We start from the raw sequence: 18677 nt of genomic DNA, 5'->3' as shown, positions 1-18677 counted from the left end.
TAAGAGCGTCTAGCAACATCGCCCCATGATTCCCTAGGTATCACTGATAGTGCCTGCAAGAAACAATAGATTTTGGTTAGCGTACAGTACGGTCCCTTCATCCATATATCCCGATCGAATCAACAACTATTGGTAAATCGAGAGTCGTTCGAGATTCGATAACTATGCAATGCATCTTGAAGATCAAATAGTGACATCGCATGTGCTACTAAGAAACCATTTCTTAAAACACATCATATACTCTGGCCAGAGATTCGTCACACTAAAATCTCCTCAGATTGCATAGGATATCCACACTAGCAAGTATATGATGAATCCTTGACAACAAAGCATCGACTCCTATATGTGTCGTAACTGTACCCAATCCCGACACCTGATGACCTCAATAGAGTCGGTAAACGATTCAAAGTACAGTACTAGCATATAGAGTCTCAATGATGTTTCAAGTAGTAAGGACTAATGGTGTACAACCAAAACCGCGGACTTTATCCACTCGATAAGTGATAACCACTTGGAAAGTTCGGATAGGGTAGTTCGATCATTCATCGTATGAATATCCATTTGCATGATTTGAACATCTCTATATTCCATAACAATGAAACGTGGTACTCGGCATCGCAAATGCTAGTCTCAATCTCGAGCGATCCTTATCCTTATTAACGGATGGCTCAATCGACTAGGAACTGTTTAGAATATACAGTGACTATAAGGTGTGTTTCATGATAGTCATCCCCATGTGCCACCACATCTTATATACACTATAGTATATTCAAGGTCTTCATCTAAACATCTTATTGTATGTCACAACATAATAATATGATAAAAGATAAAGTAAATGCCATTATAAAAGTGTAAATTATATTAAACAAAAGATTGTTTATACATAGAGTCATAAAAGCCCTTAGCCACAAGTTGGCTCACCGGGCACCCACTATTTCATATTTAACAGAAACGATCCATTCACAGAATTCTGATAAAATTTGAACGGAAACTTGACTTTGTCCATCTCGGTAAGACAGACCCAAATACCTCATGCCCTTTTGGTTGAGATTTTATTTTCTCCAAAAGTGGACACCAAGGGTATTTTTTCAGTTTTAGGATCCTTGATAAATTTAAGACTTATATCAGGTCTCCTTAGCTTGATGAAATGAAAGCATTTGTGTGATCCTTTTCCTGTTGGTTCTGGTGCTGCACTGAAAAAATATAATTCTAGCACATTTTCTCTGGACAAATGATCATTATTTGCCCATGTTTCTTGAACTCCTTCTTGGATCCATTTTGGTAACTGTGATATCTTTGGGAAGCCTGGTGATGTTGTATAAACTGATGTCAAAGCCCCAAATTCATACTAGAGCTTTACATCCTTAGGATTGACATTTGTTTTTAATCAAACCCTTGGATATATTCCTGCAACATCAACCCTGCAAGTGTTTGGGTTGATTTCACTCCTTGTATTCAATTTCTCTCACCTTTGTTGATAAACCTAGAATGGAGAAATAATAGCTGGATAAGTATCAATCTTAGATTTTCTCTTGTCAGTGTTGGGCCTAAGATTGATCTCTTCATCTTTTACCCTAGAGGCGGAGGGTTGACTTGATGAGTTTTGCTCATAAATTGTTGTTTCATCCAATTCATCAAAAGCTAATGATAGATTAGCACTTGTTTCTTGGGTTTTAGAATCTCCAACATCTTGTTCTACAACCAGTGACCATATTTTTTCTTCTTGTAAAACCAATGGTTTTATCATTTCTTGTTTATGAAAAACCAATTGTTTTTCTATAGCATTCATAATTGGCCCTTGAATAGCAGCCCATAATTGAGTTTGAACTTTCAAACATCATGTAATTTGATTAGATATTTTGATCCTATCAGCTTGTTGTAACCTGCTATCCATTTCAGCATTAATGACTAATTGGTTGAACTCGGTTTGAAGCAACCCAAGGTGTTCCCTGAGATGCCTCTGCATTTTCATGATGGAATCCACGTCAATACCTTCCATCCCTTGTTAAAAAATCTCCAAGAATATTTCCATGAGATTTAATAATAACAATATCAAAAATATAATTTTGACATAAAGCTTGTCATCTTAATAATCTAGCTTTTTATGGTTTAGATTCAATCTTATTCCTTAAGAAAGCTTTTACCTGGGTATTATCAAATTTTAAGGTAAATTTTTTATCAAGTAAAAATAAAGGCCATTTTTCAAAAGCCTTTTTAACTGAGTAAAATTTTTTTTCGTTGATATGACATCTGATACTCTCAGATTCTGTAAAAAAAGGCCGCTACATTAGTATCTGCATGGTACTCTCCCATCTGGAGTGAGCTTAGTAAGGACTGCTATCCACCAATCGTCGCTGGAATCTCTAAATAACACCAAATCATCCTCATCTATGGGTATAGCCATTTTCGGGAGTTTCTTACATATCTCCTTCAGTTGTTTTACCCCTTTAGTATGTTAATCGGTCCATATAAACCTTGCATCCTTTTTTAACAAAAGACTAAACACCTTCCTGTGCATTGCTAGATTGTTTATGAACATCCCTGCAAAATTAACCACTCCGAGAAAACTTTGGAGTTGTTTTACATCTTTGAGTTTATCTAGAAAATTATGTACATTTTCCACAATACGGGGCTGTAGAATTATTCCAGATTCATCAATCTCAATGCCAAGGAATTCGATTTTCCTTGTTGCTATGACTTCTTTCTTTTTACATAAAACCAGTCCTTCTTTTATACATATTTTAGAGAAAATCTCTAAATGTTTAACATCTTGGTCTATATTTTTGGATGCTATAAAAATATCGTCAATATAAACAAACATGAATTTAAAATAATCTTTAAAAAGATTATCCATATTTCTTTGAAATATTTGGGGTGCATTAGCCAATCCATAGGCATAACTTCCCAAATATAATGTCCTTGTGGTGTAGAAAAGGCTGTGAATTTCTTACTTCCTTTTTCCATCCGAATTTGATAAAACCCAGATTTGCAATCACTCTAGCATTTCAGACACAACTGATTAAGTGTTCTTTACTGTATGAAGTACCCATCAAACTCCAGGATTTTATTAATACCTTGGTAATTAATAAATATTCTGGGTTTACCTCTCATTCTTTTATTAGACCAAAGTCCAAATGTTCCTTGATAATTATCCTCATATCCCTTTGATCTATTATGTTCATTGCGATAGAATTATATCTAACGAATTCATACTCTTTGCCTTCCTTTAAAGTAAGGCTGGCTTTGAGTTGATTTCTATCCCACCATGCCAAAGGATGCTCATTATAACTTTCTTTGAGCCACTTTTTGAAATCTTCAAGGGATACCTTGTTTTATAACTCTATATCTCTATGGATTAAAGTTGCCTTGAGAAGATCCATATCCTCTGTTTGGAGATCTTGTTCTATTGTTATTTTTAACATGGTTTCTCCAAACCTCCTGGAATATTTCATCTTTGGGTGTAAAAGTTGTCCTTTATCACCATGCTGGTTGCGGAACATTATCGACATCTGTCAATAAAAGGCAACCTTGAGTCTTTGAACTATGATTTTATGATCACAAATCGTAGTGAACATAAGTTGTCTTGACTCATTGTCTTTTGTGTACTTCTTAAACATTTGTAAGAAGTTATTTCCTAGCAGGATATCAGCTCCGGTATCATGAAAATATATGGGTGGTGTCTACACCTTGTACCAAGGTGTCTGACCTGCTCCTCCGATAAAAATTTTTGCTTGTTTTATTCATTTGCAAAGAATTAAAATCTTTCGAGATAAATTGCGTCCAGCAATTTTTGGTAAGTCTTCTTCACAATTCCCAGGGAAGAAGCCTCTTTTTTCTGTGCAAATTCCTGTTCTTGAATCAATATAGGCTGCGAAGTATTCCGCCTTATATTGTTCATAAAACATCCCAATTGGAATGTATATGGAGAAAAGTCTTGTTGTCATTTTACTTAAAGAGATTACTAAATGGCCCAGTCATTTTTAATAAACTGTGTTGTAACTCAGTAATCCGATTAAGACTATTTAGCCTTAATCTTTCTAAGGATTCATTAGGTAGAGTATGAGTACTCTTTTCTACTTCTTCAATGCGTTCTAGTAAATCATGTTACTGATTTACTAACTTCAAGAGTTTTTTCTTTCGCAGTTTGTGAACAGAGTTCTCAATTCTGGTTAAGGGATTATCCTTTACCCAATTTTCTTGGTTTGCCATCTTCGTAGAATTCTTATTGAATTCTCCAAGTTTTTTCTTTTGCCATAAACTCTATTCCTCTTTTAAGGCGTTGCCATGGTTTATGGTCCTCAAGGAATTCTAAGCCAAGAATCAGCTGATCTACTTATTTTCTTGTAATTCCCCCAATTTGAACTTTCAATTCACCAATATTTATCAATCCTTGGTAAGATCCTCTTTCCTTCTGTTCTAAATAGTAAATCGAGTTACAAGGAAATTTGTTCCTATGACTTGTAATTTCGAATACTATTTTGATTTCTTTCCATCCTTCTGGAGATCTAAGTTTTCCTATTATGGAAAACTCCTTTTCTTCTGGTGGAATTTCCTGTATAGGAAACTTTTCCCATCTTCGACCCGCAATCCTACCTTGGTCACCACCCAATCTCCAGATCTCTATGAGAACTACCTGCAACTGTCCCATCAAATGGGGTGTTCAGACAACAGAAAACAACTAGACGGGAGCATAAAACGCTCAGTACGCTAGTACGGGTAAACATACTTATGTGATGCATGCAATGTAATGGTCCGAAAATAATATCTGGGTAGACATGCAAATCATAATCTGCTCAGACTGACGCCTAAGACATGAGTTGTAGCCTCGAGGAATCAAACCACTGGACCCAACCACTAACTCCTAATCGAAAGTGGACCTAGGATGTCCCCCGAAAACACTAGAGACGGAACAACCCGTTGGTCGAGTGACTCTCAGTGTCCCAAAATGTCCTAACAAGGGCTGAGCACCCTATAACACATGCTTATCTCAAAGGATATCCAAACTCAATATGAAATGCACATGCAACATAATATATCAAAGCAATAAAACATGAATCATGCATCCATAATAATCATGACACATAAATGCAACACATAAGCATGCATACCCGCTGGCAATCTCAGTCAGTACTTACGTACCTTTTTAAGGCAGTTCTTAGAAACCTCCATCTAGGCTCCAAGCCTACCATGCAACACTACAATTCATAATAACCATGCATCATCTAACATGCTCTAAAGGCCTTAATTAAACTATAGCATACTCACTATATAGTATAAGGAGCTAGAGCTATACCTTCGTCCGTCATCAGCCCGCTGATGTCGAATGCTCCAGAGCATGGGCATAGTCTTGTTACGACTCCTGGACATCTCGCCAAAGCTCTGCTGCTTGGACACTACTATGGACACTGTTCGTTATATAAAAATATACTAGAATCTACTCTAACTTTTTATAAAAGAGTTCCAAAGCCCTTAAAATCGAGCCATCATGGGAGAAGAGAGGTTTTTGAGCGATTTAGAAATGAGCCCTCACGCCCCTATTTATATAGCACGATCGGATGCTCCGATCTGCGCATGCATGCCACGTTCTGATCGACCTAGATCGGACGCTCAGATCTACACTTCGGACGCTCCGATCTCATGCATGCAGCTACGTGTTCAAGTTTTATTGCCAGGTGCATGGCACCACGATCGGACGCTGCACTTCAGAGGCTCCGATCACTTCGTAGCTTCCGAACTCCTTCATTGGCTCCGATTGGTTCAAACCAACTGATCCCCCTAAGGCTTGATTTCGAACCCTCCGAACCACCCGAGTCCAAATAAGCTCATTAATCATTTTTTGGGTGTTTTGGACTACGGATGACAATGAGTCGGGTCTAAACCCGGCCCCGTATCGAACCCGGCCCAGTTGGGAGGGTCTAGACCCGGCCAAGCGGGCCCATATGTGAGTCCGAGGCGGGTCCCGGGTTTGGCTGGACCCGCCCCGCCAATATATATATATATTAATATATAAATATAAAATATATATGTATATATATATATATATATTAATAATATATAATTATATATTTATATTTAATAATCAATATTTTATTCATAATTTGAGTTTATAATATTTTTGGGTTGAAATGATTTTATATATCATGATATTTTTAATATGAAAATATATTATTATAAAATTTCTTTAGTTCTTAATTATTAATTAAATAAAAAAATTATACATTTTAACTTGTGAGAATATTTTTTGTTCTAAATATTGTTAATATAAATTTGAAAAATAAATTTAATGATTTTTTGTTAATTTTTTAACTTATTTAAATTTTTTATTTAATAAATTTAAATTATATAAAATTTGGCGGGTCCAATCCGGGTTAGTTGGACGGGGCAGGGCGGGTCCAAGGGGAGGCGGGGCGGGTCTCGGGTTTGCCCAAACCCGCCCCGCTTCCATTCCTATTTTGGACCTGATTCCTTGGTCCGTTTGATCATATAAAAATCTCTTAATCATGTTTTTATTAATTATAACATAATTAGACAAATTAATTTTGTAAATTAATAGAACCGGACTACTAAAGTTTTTCAAATTGTGGCTACATTTAACCACGGTTTTGTAGAAATGATGGCTATTTAATCATGGTTTATATAAACCGTGGCTAAATTAACCATAGTTTTTTAAAAACTGTGTCTATTTTCAAAAAAACCGTGGTTAAATTTAACAACAATTTTTTAAAAACCGTGGCTAAATTGCTTATTTTCTTGTAGTGCCATTAGATGACATCCTCATAAAAGCATTGACAAAAGCAAAATACGTTAATATTCGAAGCCCGAAATTAACGATTGGAATTTGCTTGTTGTTCATGCAATATTAAGAATTTTTTTGTCCTTTATTATATTGCATATTAGACACACAGTAGCTTCATTACGTGCTTGACTTTTCTCACAGAAAATATCACACGCGCGTATCATTACTTTGCGAAAGTCATTTAGTCAGAAGGCATAGCATTGAATACGAAATCCTAGGCAAAGAAAATTACTGTAAAATTACATTAATTAAAAGAAAATTGTGACGACCATAAAATGTGAAAATTAATATATATCTTGTACGTCTAGCCATTGACTTTTATAACTCGTCTCTAATATCTTTCCCTCTCTATATATAGTACTCGATGTTGATTATTATAAAGATCTGCAAGTAACTTTTCTTAACTTCTTGTTTATTAAAAAGAAAAGATTAAAAGAAAAGAAAAGATCGAGAAGAAAAGATTCTACAGCATCTGTTATTTGCATGCATGCATGCATGTTACTGTTATCTTTAATTAATTATCTAGGTACCATCCCGGAGCTTCTGCAGCGACAACGTAAATTAACGACAGATTAAAGAAAACAAAAACGACTAACAATAAAGAAAGGAAATCGATCGGCGGGTGAATCGGTGCGTTGATGCCGGATTACGAGGAGGGAGGGCCAACTGTGCCGGGGCCCGCCACTCCGGGAACCCCGACTCCGCTGGTGTCGTCGCTGTGGATGGATTCACTGTCCTACGATGAAAGCAAGTGCGTGCCTATGGACGCGGCGACATGGGGTACGCCTCACACATGCCTTACAGGCTTCTCTCCAGCTCACATCTCCCTCGTTCGAAAGGTCTCTCTCTTGCTCCCTAACTCTCGGTTGAGTAGATGCTACCTGCAGGTTAGTGCGCTGCGGGTGACGTAGCGGCTCATGATTGTTTAAAATCAATGGGCACCACGTGAGATCCACTAATTTTGACCAATCATGGATTACACGTCACCCGCAGGGTAGTGCCCTGCGGGCGGCATGTACTAAACCCTAACTCTCACAAATTCGTATTGAACGTGTTGTGTGGGGTTCCGTCGGTTACTTAAGCTTTCGTTTGGACGTGTATTTATATAAAATTTTTATAAAACATGTTTTTTAAATTTTTTATAAAAATTTTTAAAAGTTGTTTTAAGAATAATATGTTTGAACTGTTATTTTATAAAAATATTTTAATTTCAAAAGTAATTAATTTTGTTCAACTTTTACTTAATTCTATAGTTCTATTATAAAAACATCTAAAATTACTTCTCAATTGTTCTTTAAAAAACATTTAAAAAACATTATTCAAAAATATTTTACAAAAATTTTATCCAAACGCATGTTTTAATTTGTTTTCACTTATAAAATACTAATTAAATATGTTTTTTAAAGTACATGTCCAAACGAAACTTTAGTTTTCACATGCATTTCTTTTCCTTTTTAAATTTTTTTTCTTTTCCTAATTAATTACTCAATTGCCTGATGAACTGTTATGAATTAATAAGGTCTCATGAGTCATAATTTCTAAAAGACGTAAAAAAACATAAATATATATGTAAATTGACGAAGAATAGACACATATGATACACAACATAACAAAACCATTAATACGAAGGGAATTCCTAATCTCTTCCCTGCACTCTCGGCCTGTGGTATTAGTCACTAAATAAACGGCCACTGACAATTAATAAATAAATAATTAAATATAAATAAATTTATATGTATGTGTGTATATATACTGACACATGCACGGTTTTGTTCATGTCACCCGTAGGGTAGTACTCTGCGGGTGAAGTGTAACCCCATGATTGGTTAAAATCGATGGGTCTCATGTGGGTCCCACTAATTTTGACCAATCATGATCCGTCACGCTACCCTCAGAGCACTACCCTGGGGGTAGCATCGAACTAACCCACATGCACACAGCCTCTCTTCGATTGTGGCTGAAGCGAAAAGTAAAAAAACAGTTCATCATATTTCCATAAATAACAGCAAAATTCAATTCACAAATAACAAATGCAATAAACAATATATAAATACACCGAAACAATATATTACATCAATAACAAGTCAAAAAATATTTAAAATAATTATATAAATATTGCTCGTTTAGTTGTTTTAGATGTGAAACATTTATTAAACTGGTATAATCCAATTGTCAGACCATTTATTTGTCAACCAATAACATAGCTAGTTGCCTAGTTCATTTAACATGTCTTGTGAAATTGTTGATCGATAATAATTATTGATTAACTTTAATTGCGAGAAGATTTTTTCTACTACTATAACCATTATTGGTATATGGTTAACAAAATCCTTACAGACAATATATATGTATTTGGGAATAAACAATTCAGTTTTGCTAAACACTGAAACATATCAATTCTATTTTTTTATTTGTTAAATAACATCTCACGATCATCAACACAACTCATCACCGTTACGTTAATATCTGAACGTTCATTGTGACTTAAAATTTTTTGAATATCATGATCAAAGACTTTCATCAAGCTAGTTAAAGTCTCACCCTTTAACTTCTTCAATTCAAAAAAAACCCAAAAGTCTCATGATATTGTTCAAACCGAACATGAATGTGGATCAAACTTAATTGATTATTATAAACAGGGAAATTATTTCAATTGGTCTTCTTTTTAATTAACATTGGGCTATGTTTTTTTAATGGACTACCAACTCCACACACATATATATAATAATATAAATTGGGCCCCCTCCTGAGCCAGGCCCTACGGCCACCACCTAAAGGCCCGGCTCTCTATATATATACACGCGAGTAGTATTAGAGTCACAATCAATATATTTTCTCCATCATCACCATCGTCAACCATCTCCATCTACAACGATAGTGACTCCCCATTCCTTAGTAGATCGAGAAGACCAACTCAAGTTGCACACAATTTCTGTTTCTCAATTATTATAGTCTTTGTCAACATATCGGCTGTACTATGTAGAAACCCGATTACTATTTTAAGTTGATTAAATATTAAATACGATTAAAGATTATTAATTTAAACAAATCAATTACATAATTAAATGTAGTGACACATCCCAGATCATTTAATTTACAAATAATCTAATAACATGTAGTGACGTGTCTAAGGTCTCTTGACACCTAAATGATGTGGGAGTTCAGAACTTCCGAACTCCCATGTGTCCGTGTAGTATTGCCACTATTGGCAAAAAGTGTTGAATGAAAATTAAATGAAAAATAACTTTTCCCAAATTGGAAGTCTTCCAATGTATTATCTTCCTTATTAGCTCCAACTTTGGCTTATGGAATTAAGCCCTTAGGGCACCGGAAGTTTTGTGAAGGGGCAAAACGCTAGTCGATAGACCAAACATACACGCGCGCGCGGCTAGCTGGGCCGGCTCGGCTCGGCTCGGTGCGATGAGGTGGGGTGGGGTGGGGTCTTATGACTATTAATCTTTTTGGACAAAATTTAATTAAAAATAATATTTATTGTTATTTTATTAAATTTTATTACTTGTAATATTTGCACCTCTCAGTTACAAAGTGATGCATCACTTTCGGATTGGTGTGTTTCTGTTCGATAAGTTGCGTTCGTTCATACGAGGTGTGTTCGTTCATGCAAAGTTGTGTCCCTTGGCCGCAAACATTAGTAGTCTATAAATGGTTCCAATGCCTGCTGTCGAAATTCACTTCTTCTGCATGCATTCCTACACCAGTTTTCTCACTTGAAAGATCTGCCATACTTTGTTCGCTGCCTTCAAGGGATTTGTAGTGTTGCTATCTCTTGTTACTGTCGTTGTATCTTAGAGACTATTGTCGTCAACCGTTATGAACTTTATAAGGGGAAATTTTGTCTTACAGACAAAGAGATTTTCTCGCTTCGACTTATAGTGGTTGCCGTGTTCCAAAATCCAAAATATACAGTGTAACAATCGCAAGACAAAATTCTTTTCCTTCTATTTTTGATTCTCAACATGTCGACTGTTGTTTCATTCACTCCGCTCGCTACTGCCCCCGCTCACCGTGAAAAGACATCCAAATTTTCTAGTGCCGACTTCAAACGTTGGAACCAGAATATGCTGTTCTATCTGAAAACACTGAGTTTATCCAGATTCTTAAAGGAGGATCCCTTTGTTGTTACAGAAGGAGATTCTGACACCCAACGAAGGATGGTTGTTGATGCTTGGAACCACAGTGATTTCCTCTGTCTAAATTACATTCTAAATGGTCTTGATGAAACACTTTATAGTTTCTACTGCTCTGTCAAAACGACCAAGAAACTGTGGGATTCCTTAGAAAAGAAATACAATACAGAAGACGCATAAATCAAGAAATTTGTTGTTGGAAAGTTTCTGGACATCAAAATGATTGACTCAAAAATAGTAATGAGTCAAGTGCAAAAAATACAGATTATTCTGCACGACTTGCTGGCTGAAGGAATGGAAGTCAGTGAACCTTTCCAAGTCGCATCAATCATTGATAAATTGCCCCCATTGTGCAAAGACTTCAGGAACTACATCAAACACAAGCGTAAGGAATTGAAACTCGAATTCCTCATTGTCAGACTTCGAATTGAGGAAGAAAATCAAAAAACTGAAGCCAAATCATACAAAAAGGTAATGGAGACCGAGGCCAATGAAAATCTAGCAGAACCTAGCACCAGTCACAAAAAAAGGCGTCCTTACCATGAAAAGAAACAGGGGAAGGCTAAGAAATTCAAGGGATATTGCTACAACTGTGGCAAACCAAACCACATGGCCAAAGATTGTCATCTCCCAAAGAGAGACAATAAAAAAATAGAAACAAAGGCAAGCCAATGTCGTGGAAGGAAAGTATGTGCCAATAGAAATTTCGGAACTTGATATGTCCGCTGTTGTATTTGAAACCAACTTGGTGGATAATCCAAGAGAATGGCGGATAGATACCGGCTTGACTAGCCATATCTGAGCCTAAAAAAGATGTTTCATCCTACACTCCTGTTAGTGATAGGAAATTTTTAATGGGAAACTCTACAAATTCCTACGTCGCTGGACATGGAAAAGTGGTGATGAAAATGACGTCTGACAAAGAGGTGATGCTAAAAAATGTACTACATGTGCCAGACATTCATTCGTAAGAATTTAGTTTCTGGTTCCTTTTTAAGTAATGTAGGCTTTATACTCGTCTTTGAATCAGACAAGTTTGTGTTAACCTGGTGTATTCATAGGAAAAAGATACCAAGACAGTGGTCTTTTCAAATTAAATGTAATGAATGTTATCTGCCCTGAGGCGAAGAATAAAGTTATTAATTTGTATTACTTGACTGAAAGTTCTAATATTTGGAATGAGCGATTAGAACATGTTAGCTTCAACACCTTTCAAAGACTTGCAAATCTAAATTTAATACTTGCGTTTAAAAAAAATCCACAAAACAAGTGTGAGATCTGTATTGAAGCAAAAATAGCCAAAGATCTATTCCATTATATGGAAAAAAGTACTACGCCACTTGAGTTAATACACATTGATGTATGTGATTTAAAAAGTATGCAAACTCGATTTAGGAACAAGTACTTTATAATGTTTATTGATGACTACACAAGATTTTGTTTTGTGTATTTATTGAAAAGCAAAGATGAAGCCTTCGAAACTTTTAGGAAATATAAGAATGAGATTGAAAATCAACGAAGTTCAAAGATCAAGATGATTCGAAGTGAATATGTTTCTCCATTTGAAAAATTCTGCTCAAATTCTGGCATAATTCATCACACCATAGCCCCATACTCACCTCAGTCTAATGGCGTTGTAGAAAGCAAGAATAACACTCTAAAAGAAATGATAAACACGTCGTTACTGAATTCTGTCTTACCTCAAAATATGTGTGGAGAAGCGATACTTTCTACAAATCACATTCTTAACAAGATACCACACAAAGAAAAAGATGAAAAGCCATATGAACTATGAAAAGGTCGTAAATCATCTTACAAATACCTTGAAGTGTTGGGGTGTTTGGCTAAAGTAGAAGTACCTATAACAAAACAAATTAAAATTGGACCTAAAACAGTTGAGTACATTTTTATTTGATATGCTTACGATATTAGTGCATATCGATTCTTAGTGCATAAGTCAACAATTACTAATCTTAATAAAGGAATGTTCATAAAATCAAGGAATGTTGTATTCTTTGAAAATGTGTTTTCTTTTAAAGAAAGGAAAGAAGTAAGTTCGAACAAAAGAACTTATGAAAATACACTTGACACACTACCAAGAAATGATTAACCAAGGCGTAGCTAGAGAGAAAGAGCTGATGAGTCCTTTGGTCCTAATTTTCTAACAAACATGTTAGATAATGAACCAAAAACTATTCAAGAAGCTCTGTCAAATTAAAAGTTCCTTTATGGAAGGAAGCAATACAAAATGAAATAGATTTCATCATGCATAATAATACTTCGGAGTTGGCTGATCTCCCTCCGGGCTGTAAACCATTAGGATGCAAGTGGATCCTAAAAAAAAATGCAAAGAATATGGATCTATAGATAAGTACAAAGCTCTCTTGATAGCTAATGGTTTTAGACAAAAAAAGGGATATGATTTCTTGTACACATACTCTCCGGTTACAAGAATCACATCCATTAGTGTTCTCATAGTCATTGTTGCACTGCATAAGCTTGAGATTCACCAAATATATGTCAAAAAAGCTTTATTGAATGGAGAGCTGGAAGAAGAAATATTTTATATGGAACAACCAGAAGGATTTATTATACCCGGACAAGAAAAAAGGTGTGTAAGCTTATAAAGTCGCTATACGGACTCAAACAAGAACCGAAACAGTGGCATGAAAAATTTGGCACTATTATGATGTCAAATAGTTTCAAAATTAACGAATGTGACAAGTGTGTCTACATTAAAGGTAATTCTAATGCATATGTAATTGTCTACCTTTATGTAAACGACATGTTAATTATGGGAAGTAACCATGAATTGATCTTGAAAACTAAGAAAATGTTGAAACAACATTTTGACATGACTGATTTGGAACTATGTGATATTATACTAGGGATTAAAATCTCTAGAACATCTGTTGGAATTATTTTATCACAATCTCATTATGTCGAAAAGATTCATTAAAGATTTAATGTCACAAATCGTCCTTCGGCTAGAACACCTATACATTTAGGTATACATTTAGCCAAAAACCGAGGAGAACCTATTTCACAATTGGAATATGCAAGGGTGATAGGAAGTTTATTGTATTTAACTAATTGTACCCGTATAGACCTTGCATATACAGTAAACAAATTAAGTAGATTCACAAGTAATCTAAGCAAGGATCATTGGAAAGCCTTAATGAGAGTGCTTGGATATTTGAAATACACACTTCATTATGGCTTAGTATATACCAAATATCCAGCGATCTTGGAAGGATACTGTGATGCAAATTGGATATCTGACACAAAAGACTTCAAGTCTACTAGCGGATATGTGTTCACAATAGGTGGAGGAGCGGTTTTATGGAAATCCTCAAATCTGTATAGCTCGGTCCACTATGGAATCAGAGTTTATTGCTTTGGATAAAGCCGGCGAAGAGCTGAATGGCTTAGAAACTTTTTAGAAGATATTCTTTGTTGGAATAAACCAGTCTCTTCCATTACAATTCACTGTGACAGTCAGTCAAAAATAGGAATAGCACAAAGCAGTACGTACAATAATAAGTCTCGACATATTCGTCGAAAACATAATACCATAAGATAGTTGATCTCAAATGGGGTTATTTCTGTTGAATATATAAAATCAAAGGAAAACCTAGCGGATCAGTTTATTAAATGTATAAATAGAGATCAAATGTACAAACTGATAAGATGAATGAACTTAAAACCCACAAAATAAATATTTATAGCGTTAACCCAACCTTTTGAATTGGAGATCCCAAACCCTTGATTCAATGAAAAAACTAAGTTATAAATATTAGTTTGAGTACTTGGAATTTACGAACGCTCATTCCTCTAACATCCAAATATGGTGAGGTTAAGTTGTCTTTTAATGATTCCTATCCTATAAGGTAAAGTAAATTTCGGTATACCGTATAATTTTGATATAATCGATATGCTAGTTAAATGTAACGAAAATTTCGGTATATCGAAAGTTTCGATATGATATCAATATAAAATTTCTATATACCATGATTTTCGATAGGCTATACAATTTTCAATACGGTCTAAAAAATCTAAAAATCCAAATAAGCTATGAAAAAATCGATTTTGCCTAGCCAATTATTAATGATTTGACACTCACAAACACTTACTCCTCGATCGTCCATGTTTTGTAGCGAAAGCCGCTTTTTCATTTGATCCATTTTCTTTGCACTTAGCATGCATATCACCTTAATTTCATCCAATCGGCCGGGTTGTGAGCATTCTCAATATATCATTTTTCTTTGCATCGATGCTAGTAGATCCATATAGAGAATCCATCAACTCGGAGTTGACACGATCCATGTATATAGAAACGTTTGCTGTTTAATTAATTTATAGTTTTACATGACATACATGATTAAATTTTCCGTCTTTGGAATATCTATCTATCGATCTATATATATAAAGTTTGACAAATTATGTTTTACAGATGGGGGCAGAGTTTGTAGGGACATTCATCCTGATATTCGCAGCAACTGGTGCACCAGTGCTGAACCATAAGTTGAATGGAGCTGACACACTGTTCGGGAATGCGGCCTGCTCGGCGTCGGCAGTGATGGTAGTGATCCTATCAACTGGACACATCTCAGGAGCACATCTGAACCCCTCGGTCACCATAGCATTCGCAATATTCCGCCACTTTCCTTGGGCGCACGTGCCTGCATACATTGCTGTACAGGTATTAGCTTCTATATGCGCATCATTCACGCTCAAAGGCGTGTTCCACCCTTCCATGTCTAGTGGTGTCACCGTGCCTTCTGTCAGCAATGGTCAGGCTTTTGCTCTAGAATTCCTCATTGCATTTAATCTACTCTTTGTGGTAACCGCGGTTGCTACTGATACCCGAGCCGTGAGTAATCCATCTACTCGATCAACTCTGTATTAATATATATGTCTTCTATATGTGAATCGATTCAGTGATTTTTGGTGAACTTATAATACATGCAGGTGGGAGAATTGGCAAGTATAGCAGTTGGAGCTACAGTCATGCTTAATGTTCTTGTTGCTGGGTGAGTAATGAAATAATTGGGTAACTATATCTCTATAAAAATTATCATTGATTACTTTAATTAATATATATGATATATGTTTTATTCTTCTCATAAGTTATCAGATGAAAAGAGGAGCAAAATAAATTTTTTTTTAAAGTTCCTGGATGCAAACAAAACTTGAAAAGTTAAATTAATTACTAAACCTAAAACTAGCTAGCCAAATTACAAAAATAATAAAATTTACAATTTAATTCCATAATTAATTGATATAGATCAATATATATTTATTTATTTATCCTGCAGGCAATCTAGCGGTGCATCAATGAATCCAGTGAGAACACTGGGGCCAGCACTAGCTGCGGGGAGTTACAAGTCAATATGGATATATTTTGTGGCGCCTCCTCTTGGAGCTGTGGCTGGAGCAGCGATTTATACTCTCGTAAAAATCCGAGGAGAGGATGAAGGTGGGGTGACAAGCTAGCTAGCTAGGAGCTTCCGCGGTTATCTTGATATGTATACATATATACTATATATATGATAAAACAACAATCAAATATATTTACCATATATGCAGGGTGCCAATGCCATGCAGACTCTATATATATAATATTGTACGTGTGAGGTTTGTTTCGAGTGATTGAATAAATAGCCAAGCGGAAGGCCCTCCAATAGCAAATGCCCGATCGAATTGCAACATGCCTGCAGGTTTTCTGCTTCAACTCTCCAGTGTGTGTGTCATAGGAAATCTGCATCATGTTCCTGGTGAAATTTGGCAACAGAAGCAATATTATTTTTGAGAAATTAAACCACTTTAATTTTCTTGGTCCTGAAAAAAATACATTTTGGCAATTTGTTTTTCCAATTCTGATCTTTTTCAACGAAAGTACTTAAATTGAAAATTTCAAACAAGGAAAAAAAACTAAGAAAAACACACACACATAACAAACTAAAATTAAATATCTATATATTAAGGGAGTATTTGCAATCACTAAAAAAAAGTTATTGTTAGCTTTTGGCTTAAAAAAATCATTTTTGTGTGTTTTTTAAACCTAGATTATATGTTAGCTTATGCTTAACTTAATTGAAATTCAAAAGCTAGTCATGTGGTGATTATGATTCTCCAAAAGTGTATCTAATAAGAAGGTCATTGTTAAAATCGCTCTAATCACTTATTTATCAAACACTATCAAACTTTGATTTTTAGATTTTCACATTTGTTTCCAAACACTACCAACTTTTAATTTTTCTTAACTTTTTTATAATCTATAAATTAATCACTTCTACAAAAGTACAATCATTGCAAACACTCCCTAAATAGATTAAGTTACCCTTAAAATGATCGTTTTGGGTGTGGATATCATTTTGTTCTTTGGGTGTTGCATTTCATATATAAAATAAAAAAAAATAGATTTTTGAGTTTCAAAATAATAATAAGTTAACTCAATTTTTTTAAAATGAAAACTGTAATTTTGGCCTTGTATGTTTGTCATTTTGCGATTTTGGTCCTCTATATTTTCATATTTCAGTTTTAATCCTGCATGTTCCGATTTTTGTCAATTTAAGTCTTTTTTCTTCAAAAATGCTTACGTGACACTATACACGCCAAATCCACATCAGCACTGCATTGATGCCACATTAGCATCACATCGAAAAAAAGACTGAATTAAAAAAAAAAATAATAAAGATAGCGGACTAAGACTGAAATATGAAAATATATATAGATGATCAAAATCGTAAAGTGACAAACATATAAGACCAAAAATACATTTTTTCCTAAAAATAATGCAAGTTGGGGGCATGTTTAAATAACCATAAAGTCGAGGTGGCCTAGCTAGCTAGCTGCCAACTTGATAATTAGCAAGTTGCCAAGTTCTATGTCATAATATAACAAATAAATTTCGATTTTGTTTTACAAATATTTGGTCTAGGGAATTTAATTGAAAAATAAATTAGTTTTTTCATTTAAATAATTAAAATTATTCAAATAATTAATTTAATATTTTATAAAATTCATTCGGTTTTCTAATTGCATTAGTGGAACCTTGTGTTAGGATCGTGTGAAGTGTTTAAAAGAGGGTTTGAATAAACACTTTAAATAATTTTGTTTATGACTATTGAAAAATTGTACTTTTGATTTAGAATACAGAAGCTAATATCTCTAATAGAAAGTGCCACAAACTACTAAGAGAGTGCGGAAACAGTCGTCAATTGAGAAATAATGAAAAAGTAGTAGGCAATGAAAGATACACGAGACTTGTTTTTGGAAGTTCGAAGATCAAAACTTTTTTATGTCTCTCCTTTCTTTGCTTCTAGAAGGTATCACTAGAATATTTTGATAGATACAAGCAATGTACAAATCCACTTCAGTAGGTCTTATCTTTGCCTACTGAAACTCTTAGTAAACAACACACTTTTAAACAATAAATGAGGGTTATGGGAATGACTCTTTCCACATATTACAACTTCTTCACACTTTCACAATATGAGTAAAAAAAAATTTGGTGAGAAACAGTAGTATGAGTGATTCTTCTAAATCAGATTGAACTTTCTTTGCGTGATGGATTTTATTTTGACTTGAGATCAATTTTTAGATGCATGAGTCTTTGATAATAGATATTCAATGATCATGCATAGTAATTGTGTGTATTTCCGAGAGAGAAAGCATCGTCTCAACTTGATGTCATATATGAAGAGAACTTTTAATGTTCGAAAAAAAGA

At 34.7% G+C, this 18677-nt stretch overlaps 1 protein-coding gene across 2 annotated transcripts; it reads left to right on the top strand.

Annotated features, from left to right (window-relative positions):
- Positions 1–7201: 7201 nt before the first annotated feature.
- LOC140875590 (probable aquaporin NIP5-1) lies at positions 7202–16633 on the top strand. Of its 2 annotated transcripts, none has more exons than XM_073279314.1 (4): positions 7202–7576; positions 15398–15817; positions 15916–15977; positions 16263–16633. In XM_073279314.1, exons 1-4 carry the CDS (start codon positions 7538–7540, stop codon positions 16438–16440), a joined length of 699 nt encoding a protein of 232 aa, XP_073135415.1. In that variant the 5' UTR covers positions 7202–7537; the 3' UTR covers positions 16441–16633. The 2 variants fall into 2 exon arrangements, with proteins under 2 accessions (XP_073135415.1, XP_073135414.1); XM_073279313.1 differs by having other exon boundaries at positions 7202–7635.
- The last annotated feature ends 2044 nt before the right edge of the window (positions 16634–18677 follow it).

This window comes from Henckelia pumila, chromosome 1 (genome assembly GCF_033568475.1).
Source record: "Henckelia pumila isolate YLH828 chromosome 1, ASM3356847v2, whole genome shotgun sequence".
Taxonomy (NCBI): Eukaryota; Viridiplantae; Streptophyta; class Magnoliopsida; order Lamiales; family Gesneriaceae; genus Henckelia; species Henckelia pumila.
The sequence above is the reverse complement of the archived record's forward strand: the minus strand, read 5'-3'. Positions and strand labels throughout refer to the sequence as shown.

Coding starts and splice junctions, on each gene's coding strand:
- LOC140875590 (XM_073279313.1), top strand. CDS start 7,435: ATGCCGGATTACGAGGAGGGAGGGCCAACTGTGCCGGGGCCCGCCACT. Junction 7,636..15,397: donor ACATCTCCCTCGTTCGAAAG/GTCTCTCTCTTG, acceptor TATGTTTTACAG/ATGGGGGCAGAGTTTGTAGG. Junction 15,978..16,262: donor CTTAATGTTCTTGTTGCTGG/GTGAGTAATGAA, acceptor TTTATCCTGCAG/GCAATCTAGCGGTGCATCAA.